This window comes from Equus caballus, chromosome 11, assembly GCF_041296265.1.
Source record: "Equus caballus isolate H_3958 breed thoroughbred chromosome 11, TB-T2T, whole genome shotgun sequence".
In the NCBI taxonomy this organism is placed as follows: domain Eukaryota; kingdom Metazoa; phylum Chordata; class Mammalia; order Perissodactyla; family Equidae; genus Equus; species Equus caballus.
The window spans coordinates 36,896,716-36,924,293 of NC_091694.1; the positions used below are offsets into that span (position 1 = coordinate 36,896,716).

The following is a 27,578-nucleotide window of genomic DNA, read 5'->3' on the forward strand; positions in this document are numbered from 1 at the left end:
GTGCCACCCAGAAATCTGTTTTTCCTATGCTTGGAAACGGACAAAACGGTGGTGTTTGGAAGGCAGTTCCTAATTACTCTGAACTTTTCTGGGCATACATTTACTGTGACTTTTCCCCTAATCAAATTAACTGTCAGTAAAATAAGATAAAAGTTGAATGTAAACTTTTTCAACCCCTCAAGTAGAGTTTGCTTACAAGCAAGTAATGGATTAATTATAATTAGCTTTATCTTTCACTCTTGCCTCAGGGCTATTACAGGGAAACAATTTGTAATAATTGTTATTTATTGAGCACAAATCACTGGTCAGGAACTTGACTGTATTTTCTCCAATCCTCAGTGTCCCTAAGAGTTAGTATTGGCGTTTTACAGATGAGAAAACCAAGGTTAAAAGAAGTTGTAATTTGCCTGAGTCATACAGCTGCAAAGCAGCAGGACCAAGATTCAAACCCAGGTGTTTAACTTTGAAGGCCTCGCTTGATTTCACTAGAGCCAGCCATTCAGTTACCATGTGTTCTTTTGTAATAATTGTCTAATTTCATTCCCCACCTCCTATTTTTTTCGTGAGGAAGATCCACCCTGAGTTAGCATCTGTTGCCAATCTTCCTCTTTTTATATGCGAGCTGCTGTGACAGCATGGCCACTGACCAACGAGTGATGTAGGTCCGTGCCCGGGGACCGACCCCAGGCCACTGAAGCAGGGTGTGTGGAACTTAACCACTAGGCCACTGGGGCTGGCCCAATTGTTGCCCTTTGGGTGAAACCAAAATTTGTGTAGCAGATAGTTCCAACTCATACAAAGGCGCTAAATTCTCTATTAATCTATTGACAAACCAAGCTGATACAGGTTTATGTAGCCAGTTTTATTTAAGGATGTGTGGTTACACAGGAGAAAATACGAAGTAAGAGGAAATAAAGTCAAGTGAAGGAAGGATATCAAGGATCATAGAACATACAGTTTCTGTTTCTTCCTGGGATACTCTGTTCTCTTTTGCCTATTGATTCCTAGCAAGACTCAGCTCAGGATGTCAGCCTTCCATGACATCTCCAGTCTGGGTTAGATGCCCTCCTATGATGCTTCAGCATTGTGGCTTTATGTCTGACACAGCATTTGCCACACTATTTGGTCCTTTATTGTAAAGGCAGGGCTGTGTAGTCAAGCCTTGTATTCCTAACCAAATATACAATGCTTGTTTAAGGAATATTTGTTGTGAATCTATGACATGTCAGGCACAGTGTTAGGTACTTCTAATCTTGAAACATGGTTGGTATTATCCCCAATTTCATAAATGAAAATACTGAAGCTCTGAGAAATTAAAGAACTTATTCAAAGTCATACAGCTGGCAAATGGGTGACACCAGTACACCTTCCTCCAGAATATATATTGAATTAAGCATCTGTTTGCAAGAACAAACAAAAAAATCATACGCTTGCATTTTTTGCACCTTGTAGCAATAGGTCTCCATTTACATAAAATCTGAAGATAAACAATTTTTGTCCCATGTAAAATATTCAAGTTGGAGTCTACTTGTCCTGACTCTAGAATAAAAGGTTGAGAATAAAGAGAATAAATAAGTTTAATTCAAATGCTGCTGAGAAGAGGTTATCTATATTATAGTATTGTAATACTGATAATAACTAACATTCATGTCAGGTGCCACTCTAAGTACCTTACATGCATGAAGTCGATTTTTTATTTCACTGTACAAAACTAGCAACTGAGAAAAATCTGCTAACAGTGAATAGTCTCCATCAGTGTATAATCATAATCCTTTACCTGTGGCAGAGACCTACTTACTAAATGGATGAAGGGCCACAAAGCCTCAGGAAAGATAAGCTCTAAGAGAATAGAGCTAGAGGGGTATCAAGTAATAGGAACATTCTTCCTTATCAGGATGAAACGTTTATCAGTTTTCAAGCAAAGTCATCTTGAATGGAAAGAGACAGGAAGGGGCATGGTTAAATGATGGAAAATGAAGAAAGGGAGAGAACCACCATAATCTTGTACTTCCAACATTGTGACAGGTAAGGTATGAACTATTTGAGCAATGAGGTATAAGGATATTTAACAGACCAAAGAACTTGAGGCCTAGGGATCTGAAATAACCAGCCACAGAAGAGGCATCTCTTTATTGTGGCTCATACCACACAAGGCCATCAGCAAATTAAGAAATAGTAAAATAAAGAGCATAGTAGTTTTCTTCTTTGAAGACAGCCTGTGTGGCTTCTTGTCCATCCAACATAAAAGGAGGGTGGGGTGGGAAGGGAAATTCAATCTCAAGGCTTTGAAATTCGGTTCCAGATGCCTCTCCACAGCATACACACACATTCCTTCACACTTGAAGGGAAAAATCCTTAAGAGTTCCCCACATTTGGGTGTTATCTTTAGCATAAGCTTTTGTTCTTCTATAAGAAGTATCTCTCTGGATTCAAACCACAGAAATGTCAATGAATGTTATTTCCATTGTATAATCTTTTAAAAGTCACCTACAAATTATAATTTGACATGACACACTGATAGTTTAGGATCATTTTTCCCCACTCCCATGTTCCTGAAGTGGGTTTCAAATGTTTGGTACACACATGATTATAAGACTCGAAGTATTCCATGAAAACAACCTTCATGCTGGGACCATTAAGTTACATTTCTGCGTAGTCTTTTAAAAAGTCTGTTTTTAACTTTTGTCTTCAAGAGTTACCTTCTTCTTGCTGTTCTGACCAGTGACCTTTTTCCTGTGACAAGGAAAATAAGGAAAGTTAAGCCAGAAATTCTAGATATATGTGCTTTCCAAGACTCTACCAGTTTAATAAACATTTACTGAAAACTACTGTACTGTCAAATATAGGAGGCACCAGGAACACAGAGATGCATCAGACATAGTCTCTGCCCTTTAGAAAAACCAGTCACCTAAGTGAGGCAGAAAAACCACAACAAACTATGCTACAACATGGTATGAAAGACAGATTCTGATCCTGACCTCATAATAACTGTTCACATTGCTTAAGTGCTAGATACTGTTATAAGTTCTTTATATGTATCAACTTGGATCATCTTCCTAACTTATGAAGAAGATTCAATTATTATCCTCATCTTACAGATGAGAAAAATGAGGCAGAATGGCTAAGTAACTTGCTGATCATCACACACTGGTAGTAAATGTTAGACATAAACCCCAATAGTCTGATTTTAGAGTCTGATGAATAGTGAATGCCATTAACTAAGTAATAACACAGGAAAAGGGAAAAAGTTTTGAGAAAATAATCAGTTTGCATACTACAGGAGAATAATGCAAAGTTCTTAGATGCATATTAACTCAATCATAACCAATCCTGAGTGGCAGAGCTGGTATTGTTTACATAATTATTTTCATTCTATATAGGGGGAAAAAAGCTTAGAGAGGTGAAGTGACTTGTCCAAAGTCACACAGGCAAAGTAGGTATCAGAGCCAGTTCTTCTGGCTTCAAATTGGGTTTTTCTCTCCAGTAAACCAGGTTGACTTTGTAGCACCTGAAGTGAGGTCCACTAGGCAACAGGATTCAGAGTTATAGCTCAGTTGAGAAGCTGAGGCTGAAATATGAACTTAAGAGTTATCAGCATAAAGGCATGAGCTGGAGCTACAAGTGTGGTGGGTCAGATCATTAAAGGAACATCTATAGTGGAGAGGGAGGCTAGAGTTAGATGAAGTCTTGTTTGTATGCTATGTTAAGTATGGCCTTTAAATGTGAAGAAAATAGAGAGACAACCAAAGCATCTTAAGCAGGGGCCTGAAGTGACAAGATTTATACCAAGTGTCCTCAAAGTCTTAGTGCAGCTTTAAGTTTTAATAATCTCAGAAGTATAAATGCTACAAACTTACAAAAATCAACATTTAGAGTAGTATTTAAAACACTGATGTTTCCTATTAAAATTGAACATAGCTACCATCATCTTATACTCTAGTTGATTTCTGACCTTTGTAAAAACTTTCACCAGCTGCCGCTCGGTGCCTGAAAGGACTGCATTTGTAATCCTAGCTTTAAGATCACCCCAAGAACGAGGTTCTGATGCATGTACAACAGTTCAGATACGGCCCCCACAAGAAAAAGTGTACTGAGACAGATCAGGTGACCAAGGTGGCCAAGACAGACCACCTTCTCTACTAAGCCACTAGTCTAAGTGTCATCCAGAAACTGTTGCCACAAAAAATTAGAATAAAAAACTTCTATTTTATGTAAAAATTTTTCTCTAATTTTTTTCACGTATACTAATTTCCTTTCCCTAACTTCAGGAAAGAGGTCCCATTTTATATTCATTCGTCTACTTTACTACTGTCAAGTACCTGGCAATGAGAATAGGTACTCGGAAAATGCCTACATTTTATGTATATTATATATTAAGTGTACTGGTAGAATTTGAAGAGTGTCATTTTCCTTAAATAGTGGAAAGAGTAGTACTGTTAAGAATATTTCAGCCTACCCCTATCAAAACATGTAGCTTCCTAGCAGTACTGGGCAAAAAAAGTAGTCCTGTGTGTATGCTAAAACATCTATGCTTTAAAATCCTCACATAACTCAGCTAAACTACTACCAATTCACCCAAGTAATACTTTTTAGAGGTATTTAGAGGCTTCAGAATAAGCCTAAGATTATACTGAAATCCCGCCCAGAATATGGAGCTTCAAGGAAGACTCCACCAATGTGAGTCAGTAGTTCTCACGCTTGGCCTCAGTAGTATGTCCTGATGCAGGTTGTGTAGAGATGTGGGCAGTGCAATTCTAATTCGTGATGAACTGAAATCATATTTTCAAAGATGGAAAAAACCAGATCATTAATATACAGAGAAAAATTCCAAGATCAAATCATCCAAGACCCCAAATCACAGGCAACCTAGGATATATTACTTTTACTACATTCTATAATGGACTGTAGACCTATCAAGTCTACTTCTAGAAATTCATCCTGAGGAAAAATAATGCTTACTATAACTATATGAAGGAGTCAAACAGCAGCTTTTCTCACCATATACTTACCGTTTATCCTTAGCTTTTTCTAAGAAATATTTTGGAGTTGTGCTAATACTTTCCCTTTCCAATGGCTTCTTAATCATCTTTTTCTTTTGTTTGCTGAAAGTTACAAAGTAAGAGAGGAAAGAATTAAGTGCAACTTAATTTAAAAGCTAAAGCTGGGCCAGCCCTGCAGCTGAGTGGTTAAGTTTGCACGCTCTATTTCAGTGGCCTGGGGTTCACCGGTTTGGATCCTGGGCACTGACCGTCACACCACTCATCAAGCCATGCTGTGGCGGCATCCCATATAGAAGAATTAGAATGACCTACCACTAGGATATACAATATGTACTGGGGCTTTGGGGAGGGAAAAAAGGAAGACTGGCAACAGGTGTTAGCTCAGGGCCAATCTTAAAAAAAAAAAGTAAAGCTAAAACTAATTTTGATTCTTGACCACAAAATTCATTTTTTATCCACTTACAGGTTTACAATGACACTTTAATATACTAGATTACCTAAAACATTTAGAGAAGTAACCCAAAGGATGATAAACTCAATCAGTTTTTTAAAAAAGGCACTGATTGGTGCTGGCCCTATGGCCAAGTGGTTGGGTTCACACGCTCTAATTCGGCAGCCCAGGGTTTTGCCAGTTTGGATCCTGGGCGCAGACATGGCACCATCATTGGGCCATGGTGGGGCGGTGTCCCACATGCCACAGTTGGAAGGACCCACCAATAAAAATATATACAACTATGTACCGGGGTGGCTTTGGGGAGAAAAAGGAAAAAAAAAAAGGCACTGATTACAATTAAAATACGTCCAGTGTCAACCTTATATCCTATGCCAACAAGCATTAGAGTTTGATTTTAGCCAATTAATTGCTTTTTACCAGTTTTATGAGCCAAAACAAATTCTAAGCCTGTTTCACTCACATTGAATAATTTATTAAAAATCTGAATACTTAAAATTTCAAACTGGCAAGGAAAGAACATACAGTAATCACAAATATTTAAAAGGAAACTTTTTATCTTGAAATGTTCTAAAAGTAGAATTGTTAGAACTATAATGTGTAAGAGTGTGAAAGCAGGAATGTATACGTAAAGAGAGAGAGAGAAAGAGAGCAGCTCGAGGTAAATTCAAACTTGTACCTTAGTAGTTTTTGGAAGCCTTTTATGTATTCTGGCACAGGACATCCGGCCTGCTGTATAACATTGGCAACACTGAAAAAGATACCCATAAATGTAAATCTGTATCTTGTCAAACTGATATTTATGCACTTAAACCCTCTGCACAATACAAGAGGAACTAAAACTACACAAACAAGAAAGTAATCCAGTAAAGTGTTCTGATATTATCAATTATCCCCAGATATAATCCCATTGGATTGCTGAGAGAACTATCCCCAGGACTGAAATCGATGCATTGTTGAATAATTCTAGACAGCAGCTATTTCTACACAACACTTATCAAGCCCTAAAAAGCTACTAAGTCCTATCTGGGATGAGACACTGACTGAAGCAGAGTCAGACTTAAATTTATTAAATGACAGTGCCTACTATATTTTGGCATTGTCTTAAGCTTTTCATGTACAGTAACTTACTCACTCCTCAGAACAACCTTTTGTAGTAAATACTATCATTATCCCCACTTCCCAGAAAAAAAACTGAGAAGCATAGTTACATGGATATGGGGGTCATCAGAGTCACATGCTTGCAGTTGCTAAGGAGACGTTAGGTGAAGCTAGGCTGTTGGAATATACTCCCGCATACATGCACATGTGAAAGTCTGCTCAAAGCAAGACCAAGGCTGACAGAGCCAAGGCTCAGGAGGCACAAATCCATATCTTTGCCAAAACTGCCAAACAGATCAAAGCACAAACCGCCATGGGCTATATCTCAATTTCATGTGTCAGTAATGTGAAGTGCTATCAGTCATTATCAGACTAAAATTACTGTAGACAGCCCAAATGCAGGAAATTCAAAATCTATGGGTTACTTTGAGACCCAAGATTGTAAAAGTATATCACACGTTACCCGGTCTTCAAAGGGCCACAACTGAATAATACTGGAGAGTATTACTAAAATAGTTTTTCCTGAGACTAAATATAAAACTCCATCTGCCCCTAAGAGTAATGGGAAGGATGCGCCATGATAAGAGAGAACTTTGACTGGGCTGAGGAGATGCAGGGATTAACTTTAAACTATTCACTAATCCAAAAACCTTACTATTACATTGTGAGTAATATCAACTGATGGCTATTGGGAGAATCCTGTGAGTGTGAAACTTAATGAACATTCCATTATGAATATTTCCAAATTCTAATAATGGAAGGGCAAAAACAAGGCCCTTTGATCATTTTTTCTTTTCTCATGGCTGAAATTTGGTTGACTAATACCATAACAGAATTTGGGACACATTCTATAATTATCTGTTAATTGTATATACCTAGAAAAATAACCAGGCAATCTTGCCAACTTAATACTAAGTTATTTCTCCAAATTTACCTTCTTAATAATGGTTTATCATCTTCAGTGAAAAATGTAACAGCTTTTCCTTTATGTCCTGCTCTTCCAGTTCGACCTAAGAGAAATTAGACCATAAAGAACCACTTTTTTTCAGAAAAGAAACTTCAAGATTCACATATAAAAGTCAACGGATTTTTCACAGCACTGAAAAATGAGCATCTTTGAAAGGAATAGTAGAGGTCCTAAGATAGATGAGTGGGGTTCCGGAGGAGGGCTATGGTGGGGAGGAGAGACAACTCACCTATCCTGTGGATATATTCAACTGAGCTGGTTGGAAAGTCATAGTTGATCACCAAGTTCACACCTTTAAAATCAATCCCTCTGGCTAGCAAGGCTGTGCAAATAAGAACCCAGATTTTTCCCGCTCTGAAGCTGTGGACCGTGTTATCTCTCTGGTTAATAGAACATATATTAAATGTTTTAGTCCCACTCTAGGAATGGAAAATAAGTACTTCATAAATTCAACGCCATTATTTTCAAAAGCACACAGCTGACTACCTGTTGCTGCGTTCTGTCTGCATGAATAACATCCACATTAACACCTTCATATATAAGCTCACGAAAAAGTTCTTTAGCTCTTTCAATGGACTGAACAAAAACAAGAACAGGTGGATTGAAACCCTAAAAGAAAGAAGGCAAAAATCAGCATACTAACGCAGTATTTCATATGATTTTAGCTCATAAGACAATCCAACTCAATTCAGTGTCCTCTTCATTGCCCAGCGTCTTGGGCCAGTAGTCTAAATCCGCCTCCATCTTCTTCACCATCCACCCTCTACTCAACTTGAACTGTACTTCCATCTTGCTGATTCCAATAATCACATCTAATTAATCGCCTTTCACCTTTCTGCAGTGATGGATGCCCATGCCCTAAAACAGTCATCTCTTGGCTCTGTGCCTCAGAACCTTCTTGATTCTGCTAAAATGTAACAACGATCTTTTTAATTCATTATTTATCCTAATTGTGGGTATTCCCCCAAAGCTTAGTTTTTGGTTCTCACTTCTCTCAATATGATTTTTATCTTAGTAAGTTAAATAAAATCTCAGTTATCAACTACCAGCTCTAAGCAGATGATTTTTACATTTTTATCATCAAACCCACCTCTCTCAAACCAGCCTTCTATATTTTCAACCATCTATATTAGGGCTTAACCTTTTTATCTTGGTTCACACACCCCTTTCAGAATCTAATGAAAGCTATGAAGCTTTCTAATGGGTAACCACACATTCACACAAAATCTAACATACAATTTCAGAGGGTTCACAGAGCTCCTAAAGATCATACACGGCTAAAAGTTCCTGGTGTGTAATCCCCATGTGAGCATCTGTGAAAACCGTAAATTTCCTAGTGCCAAATGATACACTTAAGAATATTAATAAAATTAACACATGTAGCATTTCTTATGTGCCAAGCACTACTGTAAATACTGTATTTGTATTAACTCATTCATACTGAAACAATTCTATGAGACAGATATTATTATTCCCATTTTACAGATGAGGAAACTGTGAAACAGGTTAATTTGCCTAAGCTAGAATTCCAACCCAGGTAGTGCAGCTCCCAAGATCAAGCTATTAACCACTTCTTTAGTCACCAGGTACATGCAAACACCTTTCCCTTTCATCCTCCAATTATTATTAACACTCCACCACTAAGGCTACCACTTTCATTTATTTCCTCCTCATCTCCAACCAGTCTAATTTAACAGCCCGCTAATTGGTTTCCTTATTTTCAGTTTCTTTCCATTACAATCCATTTTATATACCACCATTTAACTAGTTTTCCTTAAAAATTATGTTGCCACATTCTTCAAAAATATCGAGTGCTTTCTTTCGACCTAACCCCAACTTTCCTGTCCAACTTGATCTTCTTTAATTCTCACTATAAACTCTTTGCCTTAGACAGGTAACTTCTTCATGAGTCTGCAAACACACTGCGTTCACCTCCATCTCTTAGACTTTACTCCAGCTGCTCCTCCAGCCATCAGTACTCTCCCCCTCTACCTTTCTATCCCACAGATCCTTCAAGGCCCTGATTAGTGGCATTTTCTCTATAAGGCTTTCCCCAACTACTTCAACTTATCCTGATGGCCCCATTATGACGATACGAATGCTTAAGAAAAACACTCTGTAGCCTTTCACGGCAGGTTATCACAAACTATCTCACACAAGTATATTTATATTATTCCCTAAAAAAGACTAAATTCTATGGGCAGGACTTTGGATTTATATTTCTTTGATTACCTCCTGCCCTGACCCCTCATAGTTAGCTTTTTAACTATGGCTTCTATTTAATACTTATTGAAGGGATATAAAAACAGAAAGCTCCACTCAGTGTCTTGCTCATTCTACACTGTCCTAGTTCCATAAGAAACCAGTGGGGGCTGGGAGGTGGTGGTGGTAAAGGGGGCAGAATATATGTGGACATGGAAAAAGGAGGCTTTCAGGGCATCAGGTAGGTCTTTTCCTAGGTTCCCTGAGCTGGGAACAGGAAATGTCCCCTATTCTAAGAGATGAGTCTCCTCCCTTAGGACAACAGTTGGCCCAATGTGCTTAAAAATTTACCCCTGGCTTACTAAATATGATACAGGAATAGTGCTTAGCCTTCCACCAGTAAGATGAAGCTTGGTGAACTTTATCAAAATTCAAGAACGTAGTCCAAATATACCTTTTTTACAAGTTCTCTCATGGCCAGAAGTTTTCCAGTCTCAGACCCAACAAAGAGAAGCTCTTGTTCTACAGTCTCTACTGCAGAATTCCTGAAAAGAAAACATCTCTTACAGTTTGCAAGAGCCAATTTTTGCATTTTCTCCCTGAATTCTAAATAAATAAAAAATACACATATACAGGGCCAGCTCCATGGCCAAGTGGTTAAGTTTATGCACTTCACTTTGGCAGCTCAGGGTTTCACCAGTTTGGATCCGGGGCGTGAACCTAGCACTGCTCATCAAGCCATGCTGAGGCGGCATCCCACAGCAGAACTAGAAAGACCCACAACTAGAATATACAACTACGTATGGGGGGGATTTGGGGAGAAGAAGAAGAAAAGAAAAAGATTGGCAACAGATGTTAGCTGAGGGCCAATCTTTAAAAAAAATATGTATATACACACACACACACAACTTCAACAGAAGCAACTTTTCCATTGTCAATATAAGCACTTATTTATAGTTGAACTTGAAGACAAAGTTGCTATTTTTAAATGGTTTATTCTAATTATAAAAGTTATCTGAAGAAAATTTGAAAAACAGAAAAATGTAAATAAAACAAACTGCCCATAATTCTACCATTTTAGAATAAATTTTGACATTTTGTTGTATTCTAGTCACAAATTTTCATGTACATAATTATTTACTTATAAAAAATTTGTAAAAGTAAAATTCCTGGATAAAATGAGGAGAACATTTTTAAGGTTGCTATTATATACGGCTGAATTTTTGTCTTAATGATTAGCAAGGGTTTATTACAGACAGACAGGTTGGGGTGAGGGATCTTAAGGCTTTACTAACACTCTATAAGATGCTGCCATACATTATACTATGTCATAAATATTTTTTCCATTCTTTTGTCTGCCTTTATAATTATACTTATGGTGAATTTGTTCTATTTTCTTTTTATACACAGAGTTTTCAGTTTAAAGTAGACAGGGTATTCTTTACTATTCCATTTGGCTTTTTTACTTAACAAGGTATTACAAGTACTTTTTAATATAGTTACAGTCTCCACACTTATCATTTCATGGGTTGCATAATATTCTATCAAGTGGTAATATAATTTCCTAAAAGTTTTTCCTATTATTGAGCATTCATTTAGCATAAAATGCTACCCAAAGTATTTTTTAAGAGGAATAACAAATCAAGCGGCTCAGTAACATCAGCTTCCTCCTCTGTGTTCCTATTTGTTTTTTGGTGTTTTTTCGAGGAAGATTAGCCCTGAGCTAACTGCGGCCAATCCTCCTCTTTTTGCTGAGGAAGACTGGCCCTGAGCTAACATCCGTGCCCATCTTCCTCTACTTTATATGTGGGACGCCTACCACAGCATGGCATGCTAAGCAGTGCCATGTCCACACCCGGGATCGAACTGGCGAACCCAGGGCCACCGAAGCAGAACATGCGCACTTAACCACTGCGCCACCAGGCCGGCCCCATCTGTGTTCCTATCTGTTAAGCCATCAAAGAAACTAAATCCTCTGGGTAGCACAGAGCTCATGTCATACTTTGTGGATGAGAAAAATCAACCAAAAGCATAATGATAGGAATACTAATATGAGAATCTCCCTTTGTATTATTCTAAAATAGAAAATCTTCAATCTTGACTTTAAAGAATACATTTCTTTCAGTAAAACTCTTATTAATCTCAGGCCAACAACCTATCTCTTTGAATCTAAAAAAATTGACTTGTATTAAAAAAAAAAATCAGTGAAATAATGTGGAAGAACAATTACCTTGCTCCAATGGATACAGTAATGACATTGTCCAGGTTGAGTTTGCACCACTGCTCAACATCATAAGCAAAAGTTGCACTGAACATCGCTCTTCTGACCTTGTGGGATGTGCAGGCCAGGAAAATGGAAGCCAGCTGGTCTCTGAACCCAGTTTTGCCATCTTCAAATAGTTTGTCTGATTCATCTACTATCAGCCATTCAACACTAAGAAATAACAAAACTACTTGTGGGCACTGAACTGGAAGATCCAAGACACTTCACTAAACTGTGGGAACATACGAAGAAGTCAAACCATGACGATACTTCTCAGATCCACATATCACAGCAGAAAACCTTCTATTCCACTAGCCTCAAAGACATGAGGTTCTATTAGCAACAACAGAGCTTCACATAAACCTTAGAAACTCCACCACCACTGCCGAAAGATGCGAGAAAGTCTAGGGGTATCCTGTGCTAACTGCTTATCGGAATCTGTAACTTTCTTCCAGACCAGTTATTTTTCTATGAGTTTAATGAAAGCCATTATTCTCAGGATCAACACTGACTGAAAGGTGACAGATAGCAAGCTCCAACAGGCGATCATACAAGCAACGCAGACAAAATATAATCACCTAAATGAACACACACATAAAAGACATTAAAATATTATCTGTACCTTGTTAAGTCTATTCCTGGAGGATCTTGCTTTAATAAATAGATTAGTCGATTTGGAGTAGTCACAAGAATATCTAGAGGAAAAACAAGTGGTACAAATTACAAAAACAAGATTCATCCCTCTTAAATCAGGCAACTAAGCCTCCTGAATTTCAGTTAATAACCTGAAGTGGGGAGAGGAAGGAGAGGTTATACTTGCTATACTCACTACACCAACAGTATAAAGGTTCTCTCATATTAGGAAGCTAATATACATACTCTTTAATCCATCACAGCACAAACTGCTATATCCTTACTCTCCTTTTATTATATTTGATCTGCCTTCTCAGCTTCTAAGAGACAAGAACACTATAATCCAACAGTTTGATTTTTAAATATTCTTTTGTTTTTCATGAAAATCCTTTCTTTTTATTCAGAAGCTCAAGATAAAAGACAGGTAAAAGCAGACTCTCTGGCTGATATAAAGGGAGGGATGTAAACCATTCTTATCTGCAGAGTATTTCCATGGCAGATTAAAAATCAACAGTATCAAGCAGGGTTTCTCAGTCTCAGCACTACTGACATTTTGGTCCAGATGACTCTTTGTTGTAGGGTGCCCTGTAGGAGCTTTAACAGCATCCCTGGCCTCTACCCACTATATGTGAGTAGCACCCTCCCAAGTTGTGACAACTTAAAGTGTGCCCAGGTATTGCCAAATGTCCTTGGGGTTGGGGTTGGGGGCAGAGTTGCCTCTGGTTGAGAACTACTGGTATATATGTACATAACTACCAGGTGGGAGTGGGGAGCAGATCTCTTTCAGCTTCTTTAAAAATCAAACCAATTATGTGCATGATTACACTTTAAGAACTCTTAGGTGGCAATTAGGATATCTCTAATTTCCAAACCCCTTACATGCTCTTACATGAAGCCCTTACCAAACTTCTTAGATGATTTAGGTCCAAACTTTTTGGCTGCCACTGCTGCTTTGTGGATCATGTGTATCCTGAATCCTGTTCCCTCAGAGATTTTTACTAACTCTCGGTGAATCTAAAATGGAAAATGATAAAACATTAGCTGCTGAGATACTTGGATAAGATGTATAGTCTCATTTACATTATTAACAAAATAAATCTACTACCAATCTATGCATATCTGAAATTAAACCCACAATAATCTGTAGATTAACCTGGAATCTCAGCATTTTGGAACTTCAGTGCCTAATAAGATTCAGTAGTTTCTTCAGGTCTGGCAAACTAGTTCCAAGAAATAAAACCAAAACTCTACCAGTCTGTTACATATTGTTTTTAGAATACAATACTGTCACAGAACTATTTCATATTTGGCATGTCTTTTCTATTAAGCACACTGGGAGGGTAGAGCAGATCACTGTATAGTTTTTTACTTTTCCAAAAATTGAGATGAGGTTTCATTTTTCTAGGTGAGAAAAATACATTTTAGAAATGGACTATATATTACAGTAGCCTTTCAACTTTAAGGATCTTACAGCATTTACCAAAGAAATTTAGAAAATTATAGAAAGACTTCAAAGACTTGCCCATATACAGTAAGATATGGGGTAGTGTGCTCTGTACAGAATACTTGACCATGACAAAAGACATGCCCTTACTCTTTTTGAGATCTTTTTATTATGTTCAAATACGAAATGATTGACACAAACACCAAACACATCTTCATTCGAAGTTATAAGTCATACCTGGCTGGCAAGTTCTCGTGTTGGTGATATAATCAGGGCTCTGAAGCCTTTATTTGTGGGTTGTTTCAGCTGCATTAAAATGGGAATGCTAAAAGCCAAAGTCTTTCCAGATCCAGTAGGAGCAGAAGCTAGAAGTTCTCGACCCTAAAAACAGAGTATATTAAGAACAAGGAAAAGGACATAAACTTTTCAGCACCTGGCCAAATAATGCTACCAGCCAAAGAAGTAACAAAATTATACATAATGAATCCAATCATTCATGTTCTCATCGCTTTTCTTACTTCTCTCGTATTTGCTTTTCTAATATCATACACCCCTGCCATCACCACCCCAATGGAGTTTCTGAGCGTTGCAACACAAGTCCATTTGAACTGGGTAAGGAATATTGATAGCTAAAACCCAAAGATAATTCACAACCTCAATTATTTCCATTATTTCAATTTTTCTTTCCCACTAAACTCTTTTCTCAAAGCAAAATTACAAAACCAACTTTTTGGCCTGGTATCTGTACTGCTCAATCCCTAAGGAAGGTTTAATAAATAACAGAATGGCTGAAAATAAGAAATAAAAAGTGGTGATAACCTGAGTGACAGAGTAATTGATAGGTGATGATATTCAAAAAGTCACTGATATTTTTAAAATTTTAAGCTAAAGTCATGACAGAAACTATCTTAAATGAAAATTAAAAGCAAATTTACTATAAAGTGAGACAACAACATCATTCAAATGTATTCTCATTTCAGTTCCCAAAGAAAATGAAAAGGACTAGTATGGATGAAAAGGTAACTCATATCCTTTGGCTAACAGAACTGAAGGCCATCTTGGTTATGTAGGGGGGGAAAGTCAGCTCTCACCACTACCAAAAGAAACCTCAGAAAAACTTAATTTCCAAAAGTCTGAGTTAACTCATACCTCTATCAACATGTGAAGAAAAAAATTGTGGAATGCAGAGCGAAAGGAACCAGAAATAAATAATGAATGATTCCACTTACATGACATTCTAGAAGAGGCAAAACTAGTACATAGCAATAGAAATCAGAACAGTGGTAATGTTCTGGTACAAGAGAATTTTCTAGGGTGACAGAAATGTCACCCATCTTCATTGAGGTGAAGGTTACATAGGATATGCATTGTTGAAATTCACTGAACTGTGCATTTAAAATCTATGCATTTTATTATACATAAAGTATAATAAAAATATTGGGGGAAAAAACAAGTCAAGTTACATACAAGAATTCTGTATTTCTGAAATAGTTCCTGGGAGTTAAAAACTAAATCACAGATGAATAAACAGAACGTAGTCCCTATCCTGAGAGGATTTACACTCTAGTAAAATGGAAAAGATAAACATAATTAGTGCAAACACACACTTTACACCACTGTAAGACAAATGTCCTAAGAAAAAGAACACACTAAATACCACAGAGAATTGGGTGGTAGGGGAAAGCACTGGTAAAAAGAAAGATTACATCTTGCTGTAGTGATCAAGACAAGTTTTATGGAGGCATAGGCATTTGAGATGGACCTTAAAAACAAGGGAAGGATTTCAACAGAGGGAGATAAGGTAGAAAGGAAGATTTTAAAGAAAGAGAATGAGCAAACACACACAGGAAGGAATGCTAGAGGCATTCTAGACCTTCATACTCACATGCAGCATAACTGGAATGGCTTGCATTTGGATTGGTGTAGGCATCTGGAAGCCTGCATCTAGAATGTTCTGAAGCAGTTGAGAATTGATTTTATATTCCTGTTCAAGTTGCTGAAATGTAGCAATTGGGTCAGGAAGATCAGTTCCTTGGACATGAATTTTGTGTTTATTCCGGAAGAAGTTTATCTGAAAAGTGAAATAAAGGGGTCACCATGGATATGGTCAAATACACTGTTAATGTTATAAAGCAACACTAACAGTTTCTAGGATAAGCTTCGGTAGCACATGACACTTTCTGGTTGAAGTCCAATCCCTAAAAGATAGAGCTATTAGCAACATTTCATGCCCTTTCATAGGCAGAAGACCTTCATAACAATGAAACCTATCTATCCACACTTTCTTCATATTAATGTGTAAATGCCATGAATGACGTGTTATTCATATTAATGTGCTACTGGCATAACTTATAATCTTAAATAAACTTCTGGAAGGCAGGCACTGAATCCATCTAATTTTTTTATACGGCACTTAGCACACAAGTGCCAATGCTTTTTGATGATTTACCTTAAACGCTACTTATTCAAACTGAGTGCCAAAAGCAGAGTCAAGTGTTGATTTGGTTTGTTTTCTCATTCTCTGATCCAGAGAGAGCTAAATTCTGGATTCTGGGTTACTGAAGGGAGCTGAACAATACTCTCCATATGCAATCCAGATGTGCAGCAGACACGACAATGGTATATCTGTTGTTTCTTCTGTATTCTACTCCCCCTAGTCCCAAGCTATAAAATAGGTTTCTTAAGAATTCTAACTCTCAAATCCCTGTCAGAGGAAAGCCTTCTAAACCAGTGAGCCTGACACAGAGGAGAAAGGGGGCCAATTTTATGTTTATCAAAAGGGGATAAGAAATTTTAAAAATTTAATTCTAAACACGTTATCAATCTTGAAACTTGAATAGATCAAGAATTACGTAGCATATAGTACATACTATAAGAACAGTGTATATACATATATATATATAAATTCTTGACCTGTTCAAGTTTCAAGATTTCAAAATACTTTTAAGAATTTTAAACATTAAAATTTTCAGCCATAGCACAAATACCTACTTTAAGTTTTCACTAAAGTAAAATCTAAACTAATGCAATTAATCTTCTATCTTAACAAAATCATATTTACTTTTACTAAAAGAATAACCCAGAGACCGTGAAAAAGTCACTAGGTCAGAAAAACAGTTGGGGCTAAGATATTTTTCTAACCTTTTCTTTTCTGAGCTGCTCCAACTTTCCTGAAGTTAGTTTATTTTCTCTTTTAAGTTTTTTATCTTCAATCTTTGCTTCCACAGATGATATCCACTGTATAGTAGAACCTTCTTCTTGAGATGTAATTTCTAAAATATATTTTTAAAAAATTAAGATTTTAAGTACAACATTCTTGTGTGTAGCAAACAGGCCATACCCTCACAATAAACAAAAGAAAGGTACTAGCTGATGCAACTAGATAAAAGAAACTAATAGGGGCCGGCTCGGTGGCGCAGCAGTTAAGTTTGAACATTCTGCTTCTTGGCGGCCCGGGGTTCACCGGTTTGGATCCTGGGTGCGGACATGGCACTGCTTGGCAAAAACCATGCTGTGGTAGGCGTCCCACGTATAAAGTAGAGGAAGATGGGCATGGATATTAGCTGAGGGCCCGTCTTCCTCAGCAAAAAGAGGAGGATTGGCAGTAGTTAGCTCAGGGCTAATCTTCCTCAAAAAAAAAAAAAAAAGAAACTAATAGGAGGTATAAAAATTGGAAAAGGAGCAGCAAGTTCTGTGTTGGTAAAATCAGAGCTCTGAAGCTCATTCTCTTCCTTTTGTTAGTTGTCTCAGCTGTAATATGTAAATGACTGTATACTTAAAAACAACATGGGATTAACTGAAAAACTAATTAAACAAGAGTTTTCAACAAGGCACCCACCTTTTCTATACCCAAACAATCAGCTAGAAAACAAATATGATGAAAAAGATTTCACTTGTAACAGCAATGAACACAACACAATATTTAAGGACTACTCAATATTATAAAGAGAGCAGTTCTCACTAAATCTATAAACAACATCAGTTCAATGAAAAGTAGTGATGGGATTGTTTTGGTAACCGGACGAGCTAACTTTAAAGCTTATATGGGAAAATAAATATGTAAGAATAACCTAAAAAAGTCTAAGAAGAGGGGCTGGCCCAGTGGTGTAGTGGTTAAGTTCACATGTTCTGCTTTGGCAGCCCAGAGTTTGGATCCCGGGTGCAGACCTTTGCACCGCTTGTCCAGCTTGCTGTGGCAGGTGTCCCACATATAAAATAGAGAAAGATGGGCACAGATGTTAGCTCACGGCCAGTCTTCCTTAGCAAAATGAGGAGGATTGGCAGTGGATGTTAGCTGAGGGCTAATCTTTCTCAAGAAAAAAAAAAAGTCTAAGAAGAGTAATGAGCAAAGACTACTTCCGGAATTTCTTTTAAATTTTTTTCAACTTCACTGAGCAAAACTGACATACAATAAATTGCATATATTTAAAGTATACAATTTGAGGAGTTCTGACATATGTATACCCCTGTTAACCCATCACCACAATCAAGGTTATTTCCACCATCTCCCAAAATTTCTTTGTGGCTCCTTGTAATGCAGTGCTTGTTCCATCCTTGGGCAACCACCTATCTCCTTTCTGTCACTGTAGATTAATTTGCTTTTTCTGGAATTTTATGTAAACAGAATCATGTAGCATGTGCTAAATTTAGTCTAGCTTCTTTAACTTAGAAGTTATTTGAAATTCATCCATGTTGGAGCATATACCAATAGTTCTTAACTTTTATTTCTAGGTAATATTCCATTGTACAAATTTACAATGTTTATCCTTGACCTACTGAAGGACATTTGGGTCATTTCCAGTTTTTGGCTATAACACAGCCTCTATGAACACTTGTGTACAAGTCTTTGTGAGGACACAGGTTTTCCTTTCTCTTGGGTAAATTCTACAAGTGGAATAGGTGGGTCACATGCTAGGTGCATGTTTAATTTCTTTCTTTTTTTCTTTTGAGGAAGATTAGCCCTGAGCTAACTACTGCCAGTCCTCTTTTTGCTGAGGAAGCCTGGCCCTGAGCTAACATCCATGCCCATCTTCCTCTACTTTATATGTGGGACGCCTACCACAGCATGGCGTGCCAAGCAGTGCCATGTCCACACCTGGGATCCGAACCAGCGAACCCCAGGCTGCCAAGAAGCGGAAAGTGCGAACTTTACTGCTGTGCCACCGGGCCGGCCCCAATTTCTTTTTTAAAAGGTCTTTGTCAATTTCCATCAAAAAAAAACCTAGTAGAATTTTAATTAGGATTTCATTGATTCTTCAGATCCTTTTAGGGAGAAAATATTCAGTTGCCCAATCAACAAACATGATATGCCACAGCACTCTACCAGATTTTATAACATATTATAAGGCCATAGTAATTAAAACAAGCTGGTGTTGGTGTATGAACACAGAAATATAAGTCAATGAAACAGAACAGAGCCCAGAGATAGACTCAAATATATATGGAAAATAAGTTTACAATAAAAGTTGCATTTAAATCCAATAGGGGAAAGATGAATTATCAATATATTAGGACAATAAGTTGGCCATCTGGAACGAAATTAAATTAGTCCCCTATTCAGTCCTTATATCAAATAAAATCCCAGAGGATAGAAGATTTCAAAATAACAAAATGAAACTAAAAATTAAAAAAATAAGAGAATTTTTTAAAAATAAGCTTAATGCTTGGAAGGCAAAACCAAAACCCAAACCAAAAAAACATAAAGGAAAAGATAAATTTAACACATAAAATGGCAAAAAGAAAGGAAGAAGATAAATGACAGATGACAAACTAGAATACGTTTGTAAACGTAATATGCTAGACTTAGAGTTAATTTCCTTAACATATATGAGGCCTAATAAATTAAGGAGATTACACTCTAATAGAAAAAGGACAAAATACATGAGACACATTTATAGAAAAAGAAAACTCTCATACATTGCTGGTGGGACACACAAAGTAGAATGAGTTTTTTTAAAAAAATAAGATTATGCTCACTTTTATGCGACAGTGGGTATTAATAGACCCAAATAATTACTAATCCAAAAGATCCTGAATTTTCCAATTAAACTATATATGTCTGTACACATTTGTTGCTAACTGGTTATAGCACATATCTGTGTGCTTCTGATTGCCCAACATTTAAATCCTTTTCCTAAATTTGTGGCAGGTCTTTTTTTTTTTTTTTTCTGCTTTTTCTCTCCAAATCCCCCCAGTACATAGTTGTATATTTTTTAGTGTGGGTCCTTCTAGCTGTGGCACGTGGGACGCCACCTCAGCATTGCCCAATGAGCGGTGCCATGTCTGCGCCCAGGATCCGAACCAGCGAAACCCTGGGCCGCCAAAGCAGAGTGCGGGAACTTAACCACCTGGCCAGGGGGGCTGGACCCTTTTTTTTTTTTTTTTTTCACTAATCTTGGTAGAAGGCTTTATCAAACCTCCTTGCAGCCAAGGAAGTAAAATAACTTTTATTGTAATAATGTAACAGCAAAAGTGTGGAAACAAAGTAAATGTCCATGGGAACTTGTCAAATTATGGAACATCACTACAATGTATAATGGGATACTATGCTATGATTGAATGAACAAAGCAGTGGACTTCCAACCGATACAATGTTTCTGATGGACAATTCCAAAATATCTAAATTTAAAATAAGTCTATTTGTTAACTCTGAAATTCCACTTCTAAGAACTTATCAGACAGATATACTCACACATATCCACAAAGATAAGTAGAATGACATAGGAATTTGTTAAGTCAGTGATGGAACATACAATGGGATACTATGCTGTGTTAAAATGAACAAGGCAGTGCACTTCCTACTGGTTCCAAACAATCTCCAAGCTACATTGTTTTTTTAAAAAGGGTAGGAAGAGTAGGGAAGGTTCAAAAAAGGAAAGCATATCAAGTATGCTATCATTCATGTTTTGTTGTTGTTGTTTTTGCTGAGGAAGATTCACCCTGAGCTAACATCTGTTGCCAATCTTCCTAGACAAAGATAAGCCCTGAGCTAACATCTGTGCCAATCTTCCTCTATTTTGTATGTTGGTTGCCACCACAGCATGGCTGATGAGCAATGTAGGATCTGAACCCATGAATGTGGGCCGCCAAAGTGGAGGGCGCTGGACTTAACCACTACGGCATGGGGCCAGCTGCCTCATTCATGTTTTTTAAGGGAGGTATAAATACATATGAATAGACTATCTCTACAAAAATACATAAATTGATTAATAGCAGTTGCCTCTGGAGAAACAGGGAACTAGAGAGAAAAGCGTGGGAAGAAAATTTACTTTTCACCATTGTATAACTTTTAAAAACCTTATGTGACCATTTACTTTATTAAAAAAGGTAAATGGCTAGGAAACTTAATAGACATAAGAAAAAGATAAATACCTTTATAGTACAGAAAAAAATCCTGTGAAAAACAGGCAGAGTAAGAACAGACAATTCACAAAAGTTGAAACGTAAATATCCAGTAAAGCATATGAAAAGATGCTCAACCTCACCATTTATCAAGAAAATATAAATAAAAAATAGTTTCATTCATTAGATTGGCAAAAAATTTAAGACCAACAGTATCCAGCATTGACATGGGTGCGGGAAGTCATTTTGCAGTATTTGTTCAAAGAAAGAAGTGTGCATACCCTTTCAGCCAGTGATTCCACTTTGGGCATGCTTATTACAGAAATAACAGCACCTGTACAAAAGGATATATGTACAAGTATCCTTATTGTAGCAATATTTGTAATGGCAAATACCTGGAAACAACCCAAATGCCATCAACTGATGAATGACTATATATTGTTTGATTTGTAACCATAAACTTGTATTATTTTTGTAATTGAAAAAAAATTAAATGAGAAAAGACAGAAACCAGGCACTAACCTGAAGTCATCTTCTTCCTCTTTTTCTTGTTTTGCTCCCTCTTCCCTTCACTTAGGCTCTCTTTTTTCTCTTCATCCTGGAGCTCCTGATGAGTTCTTGACGCTCCACACTCACCTGGGACAGACTTATTTCCAAAAAAGTCCAGTCCCTGCAGGACCTCCGAAGAACCAAAGTCATATTTCCTTTTTCCTACCTAAAAACCCAAAAAATTTTAAGTGAAATCTACTGGCAGACTGGCATAGCTTTCACTCAAGCAGTACTGGCAGTAAGAACATGGGTCCAGTGACTCCTCGTCTTTTTCACATTTTCAGGAAATATCTGTTGAGCTGACAAGCGTGTTTGGGCAAATGGAATCCAGGATGACACCTTTTCTGACCTTAACAGTAATAATAATCATAGCAGCAACTAACACATATACACTTATCAGAGTAACATACGATGTCAGGCAGATTTCTAAGTATACATATAAAACTACTGCAACCTTCAATAACCCTACTAAGCAAAGAGTAATACAACAGATGACAATATCAAGGCATTACGAGGTCAAGTAACTTGATCAAGGTCTCAAAACTAGTAACTGGCAGACCCAGGATGTGGACCTGAATAATCTGGCTCCAGAGTTCAAATTCTAAACAACTACACTATACTGCCAGTCAGAGAAAGATGAAACACGCGTGTCGCGCGCGCGGGCGCACAAACACACACACACACGTCCCTAGTTCCGATACTAAGGTTGACATTCAAGATCTTCCATAACTGGACCCCTACCAACTTCTCTCGATTTATTACGCGCTCACTACTTCTCTACGTAAGATCCCCCATTTCTAAACCGCTCTTCTCATTGGTTACTTCACACGCCGTGGGGATGCGGGAATAAAAGAAACCATGCTCACTAAAGCTATATCTATGCCAAGCGAAACCTGGACAGACTACAGTGAAAGGATCTGTTCTCTCCATTTGGGGTTGATCCTGTTTTCGATATTCCTTTACACCAGGTTCAGAGAAAAAGTTACTTTTGAAAGAAGGATTCCAACTGTGTTTTCAATAAACTACGAAGAGGGAGGAGAAAGCGTTTCTGTGCCAGGCCCAACTAAGTCTACAAAAGGATGGTAAAAGAGCCCACTCAGAAGGCGGGACTTCACGAGGAGGTGTGCGGCTCAGCCGAAGGCAGGAGGGAAAATGCCCCACAGCCAGGCCACTGGGTCCCCGAGTGTGGGCTCTCCCTGCACCCACTTCATTCTCATGCTCTGGCTTCTTCTTAGTTACTAAAGCTTCTGTGCCCCAGCGCACGGTACCTGGAATCGGGCTGCGTCGGCCGAGAAGCGTCTCACATCGAATTTAGCCCCGGCGCCAAGCCGGCGAAAGAGATCGTGAGCATCCATGCTTACCCAGAAAGCTCCGCGGTCCCACAGCGCCTGCGCAGAGGCCTTCTTCTCCCAGGAGGTCCGGGGCTAGGCCGGGGGCGGAAGTGGGCCTGGGGGGCGGGGCCTGGCGCCTGTGAGAGATGGAGGCCGTTTTATCGTCATGTAGTCCGTCATTATTTATTTGTTCTTTGAAAAAGTATTTATCAAGATCCTCTTATGCCGGGTCTTGTTCTAGACTTTTAGGGATTCTTTGTTGAACAACACCCCAAGATTCCTTGCCTTAGGAAAATTACATTTTAGTGAGGACAGAGATACTGTTAACTAAATAAGATAATTTTCGAAAGTGAAAAGTGCTATGAAACAAAACAGTGTAATTGATAGAGAAAGGGAGGGGGAGCTCCTTTTAGGTTGATTAGTCAGGTTCATTCTGATGAAGTGATATTTGGGCTAAGAGAAAACAGCCTTTCCCAGATCTGGGGAAGAGCATTCCAGATAGAGGAAACGATGCCTAAAGAAGGTTTGGAAAAGATTTGGAACATTGAGGAAATACAAAGAAGGCCAGGGTGACTGGAGCCAAGTTGCAGTGAGGAAGTGTGATACAGATAAGGTTGGAGGGACAAATACAAGCCAGACCTCAGAATCTTAGAACAAGGTCGTGGTAAGGAATTTGGATTTTAATCTAAGCATGCTGGGAAGCTGTTCAAAATTTTTTACTGAGAGAGCAACATGATTTAGCTTACCAAGTTTTATATTTATTCATTGCATTTGCACTGTACAAAATTATTTGTTTGTGCATTGCCTCTCTCCCTTCTAGAATGAAGGTCCATGAGCATAGAGATCTAATTTGCTTCACTGCTGTATCCTCAATTCCTGTGTGCTCTGAATATATATTTGATGAATGAATGAGTGAATGTTTTGTAAAAGATTACTCTTGCTATTTGGAAAATTGAAAGGGTAAGAGTGGAAACGGAGGCCAAAGTAGAAATGATCATAGTGGCTTGGACTAGGGTGGTATCTGCTGATGAAGATAGAGATGGATAGATTTGGGATATATTTTGGAGGTAGAGCTAAATGCACCTGATAGATTTAATGTGGAGGTAAGGGAAAGAGAGGAATCAAAGATCACTTCTAGGTTTTTGGCTCAAAACCCTGGGTAGATGACATGCCATTTACTGAGCAAGGAAAGATTAAGGGAAGAACAGCTTTTTGGTGAGGATGAGGCATGGGGGGTGGAATCAGTTGTTATGTTTTGAACATGCTAAGATACCTAGTTGATTTAACTACTCTAGGACTAATTTCCTCATTTGTAAAATGAGGATCATGATACTTACCTCAGGATTACTCTGAGGATTAAACTAGGCTCACAGGCAATGGTGTATAGTAAAGAGCATGGTGTATAGTAAAGAGACACCCAAAAGTTTTGGGTGTCAGAAAGGCTTATGTGTGAATCCAGTTGTATCATTCAATAATTTAATAATCTTGCATGGGTTATTTCACTAGTCTGTATCTCAACTTCCTCATTAGTTAAATAGGGATTATAGGATTGTAATATCTACCTTGAAGGCTAGGAGTAATGTGATTGTTCACCACACAGGGTTCAAAATGGTTGAAATGGGTCAGGATACTATCTCTCTCTCTCTCTCTCCCTGTATATCTATCTATCTATTAGGATTTTATATATACAAATATATATAATTCCACGGATAACTATAACCTATAATCTGCATATTAAGATTTTATATATATAATTAATATATATATTATAGTTATTGTATAAAGCATTTGGAAGAAAATCTCAAACATGGTAGGTGCTTATTAAGTTCTTTTCCATCTTTCAGTCCATTCTCCTAGAGCAGTAGTTCTTGGCTCTAACTGCACATTAGAATGCCCTAAGGAACTTAAAAAAACAAAACAAAAGAAAACTAAGTCCCACCCCTGGAAATTCTGGTTTAATTGTTTTGGAGTAGCTCCCTGGCCTGTAATTTTTGAAAGCTTCTCAAGTGATTCTAATTGAAGTCAGGGTTAAGAATTACTGGTAGGGGGCTGGCCCTGTGGCCGAGTGGTTAAGTTCACACGCTCCGCTGCAGGCGGCCCAGTGTTTCGTTGGTTTGAATCCTGGGCGCGGACATGGCACTGCTTATCAAACCACGCTGAGGCAGCATCCCACATGCCACAACTAAGGATATACAAATATGTACCAGGGGGCTTTGGGGAGAAAAAGGAAAAAAAAAAAAAAAAGAATTACTGGTAGAATTATCTTTCTAAAGTCCAAATGGGACCGTGTTGCTCCTCTGCTTAAAAACTTGTCGTGATTCCCCGTTGTCTGCTGACTGTGGTCCGAGCTCCTGTGACTTGTATGCCAGGGCCTGAGCAGTGAGTCTCAACACTCTCCAGAAATATGACACACTGCCATGAGTAACTTCAGCTTGGGTGCAACTCCCACCAGCTCTTTTACTTACCAGCTGTGTGACCTTAAGCAAGTTACTTATCTTCTCTCTCAGCTATAGTTTTTCTGTCTCCTTTCAGCTTTGCTTCTTTTAACTCTGAACCTTTATCCGTGTTTTCCTTTCTTTTGGGGATGTCCTCTCTCTCTTTCCTCCCTGGCAAACTCCTGATGTTCTTCAAACCTCAGTTTATATGTCCTCGCCTCTGTGAAGCTTACCATGAATGCCCCTCCTTGACATGATCATCTTCTTTCTTTGAATTCTCATGCCACTTCATAAATACCTCTATATGAACTCTTTTCCTGTTGCACTGTAATTATGTTTCTACATCTACCAGATGTTTCTACATCTACCATCCACGTTCTACCAGACTTTGAGCTTTTTGAGGGCAAGACCTATATCTCATTTATCTTCATATTATGTTTGCCTAGCATGGAGGCTGTTTCATAGCAAGTGGTCAATAAATCTTGTTGAATTAATGAAGTGAAATGAAATAGACAAAGATCCCTGAAACTGCCAAACGTGTGGATTTAGGAGAGGATCTATGTCTTTTGCTTGATGCTTTGTAATAAATTTTGGTTGAATGAATGAAAAAAGTCAAATGAAAACTGTCAGATTTATATCATTTCCTACCTTGACAACGTCTAGCTGACTCATTAAGGGACCATTTCCTCTTGGGAAAAAAACAAAACAAAACAATTTAAAACCATCGTCAATAAAAGTGGTGAGGAAATTGAATCATGGTTTTGTATAACTGGAATTTCTCCAAAAACCAGTATGGCCTGACTGGTGGACACACATGGTTTCTCAACTGTAGCAAGTGAGAACACAAAGTCTGTATAACACTGCAGCGGGAGCTAGTTGCGATATCTTGTTGTTATGAACAGAGCGATCACTCCATGCCCTAAAAGCATGTTTTTGAAAACCTTTCTCTCCTCCACTTCCTGCTTATCACTCAACAAACTCTGTTGTTGTTTCTTTCACAGTGTGCTTGGCATGGACTAGGGCCTAGGGATGCAGAAGTAGATTAGACACAGTCCTTGCTCTCAAGTAGCTTAAAATCTGCTAAGGATACAGAGCTCTTTTCAGACAGAGCAAGAAAATTCTCTAGGCACTGTAATACAAGTTATAGGAGGTAAGGGAGTAGTCACGTTGTGGTGGTAGGTGGGATGGGCTTTGTGGAAAGTTAGGAAAGGTTTGTAGAGGAGATAAAGCTTGCATACCCTTTAAAAATAAGATGTTGATAAATTAGATGAGCCAGATAAAGCTATTCGAAGTAAAGAGAACAGTAGCCACAAATGTAAGGAGACACAAAAACAGCCTGTCGTGTTTAGGCATCTACTAGTGGTTCAAGAAAGCTGGAAGCGGATGATGCAGCAAGAGATGGAGCTGGACAGGTGGGTAAGGACTCACTCTTACGCCTTATGGGTAAACCAAGGAGTTTGGACTTGATGTTGTAGGCACTGAGAGCCATTAAAGGATGTTAAGCCAGTATTACAAACAGTTTTTAATTTTGAAAGATCACTCTCTAGCAGCAACATGGAACAGAGGCAAGTCTGGAGTCAGGGAGACCAGAAGAATATTGTCCAGTGAGGGAAGAAGACAGTAGCAAAAGGGAAGAGGAGAAAGGAGCAGACCTAAAGGACATTAAGATGGAAAAGTTGATTACCCTTAGTGATTGGATGTAGTTAGATTAGGGGAGAGGGAGAAACGAAAGATAACTCCCAGGTCTCAAACTTAGGTGACTGAGTGAAGGTGGCTCTGTCCATGAAGATGAGGAGTGTTGGAGGGCTAGGTTTGTGTGAAGATAAGTTGAATTTTGAGTAGGTTGAGTTTGAGATATCTG

At 38.1% G+C, this 27,578-nt stretch overlaps 1 protein-coding gene across 1 annotated transcript; it reads right to left on the reverse strand.

Moving 5' to 3' along the window:
* Positions 1-843: 843 nt before the first annotated feature.
* Positions 844-23,358, reverse strand: DDX52 (DExD-box helicase 52). The gene is made up of 15 exons (XM_001503869.6): positions 23,220-23,358; positions 21,925-22,117; positions 17,203-17,333; positions 15,947-16,132; positions 14,299-14,442; positions 13,520-13,631; positions 12,607-12,679; positions 11,952-12,155; positions 10,176-10,266; positions 8,006-8,128; positions 7,749-7,899; positions 7,487-7,562; positions 6,131-6,202; positions 5,010-5,102; positions 844-2,733 (listed from the first exon to the last, which is right to left on the reverse strand). The coding sequence occupies exons 1-15, from the start codon at positions 23,304-23,306 to the stop codon at positions 2,676-2,678; spliced, it is 1,794 nt and encodes a 597-aa protein (XP_001503919.1). The 5' UTR covers positions 23,307-23,358; the 3' UTR covers positions 844-2,675.
* Between the last annotated feature and the right edge of the window lie 4,220 nt (positions 23,359-27,578).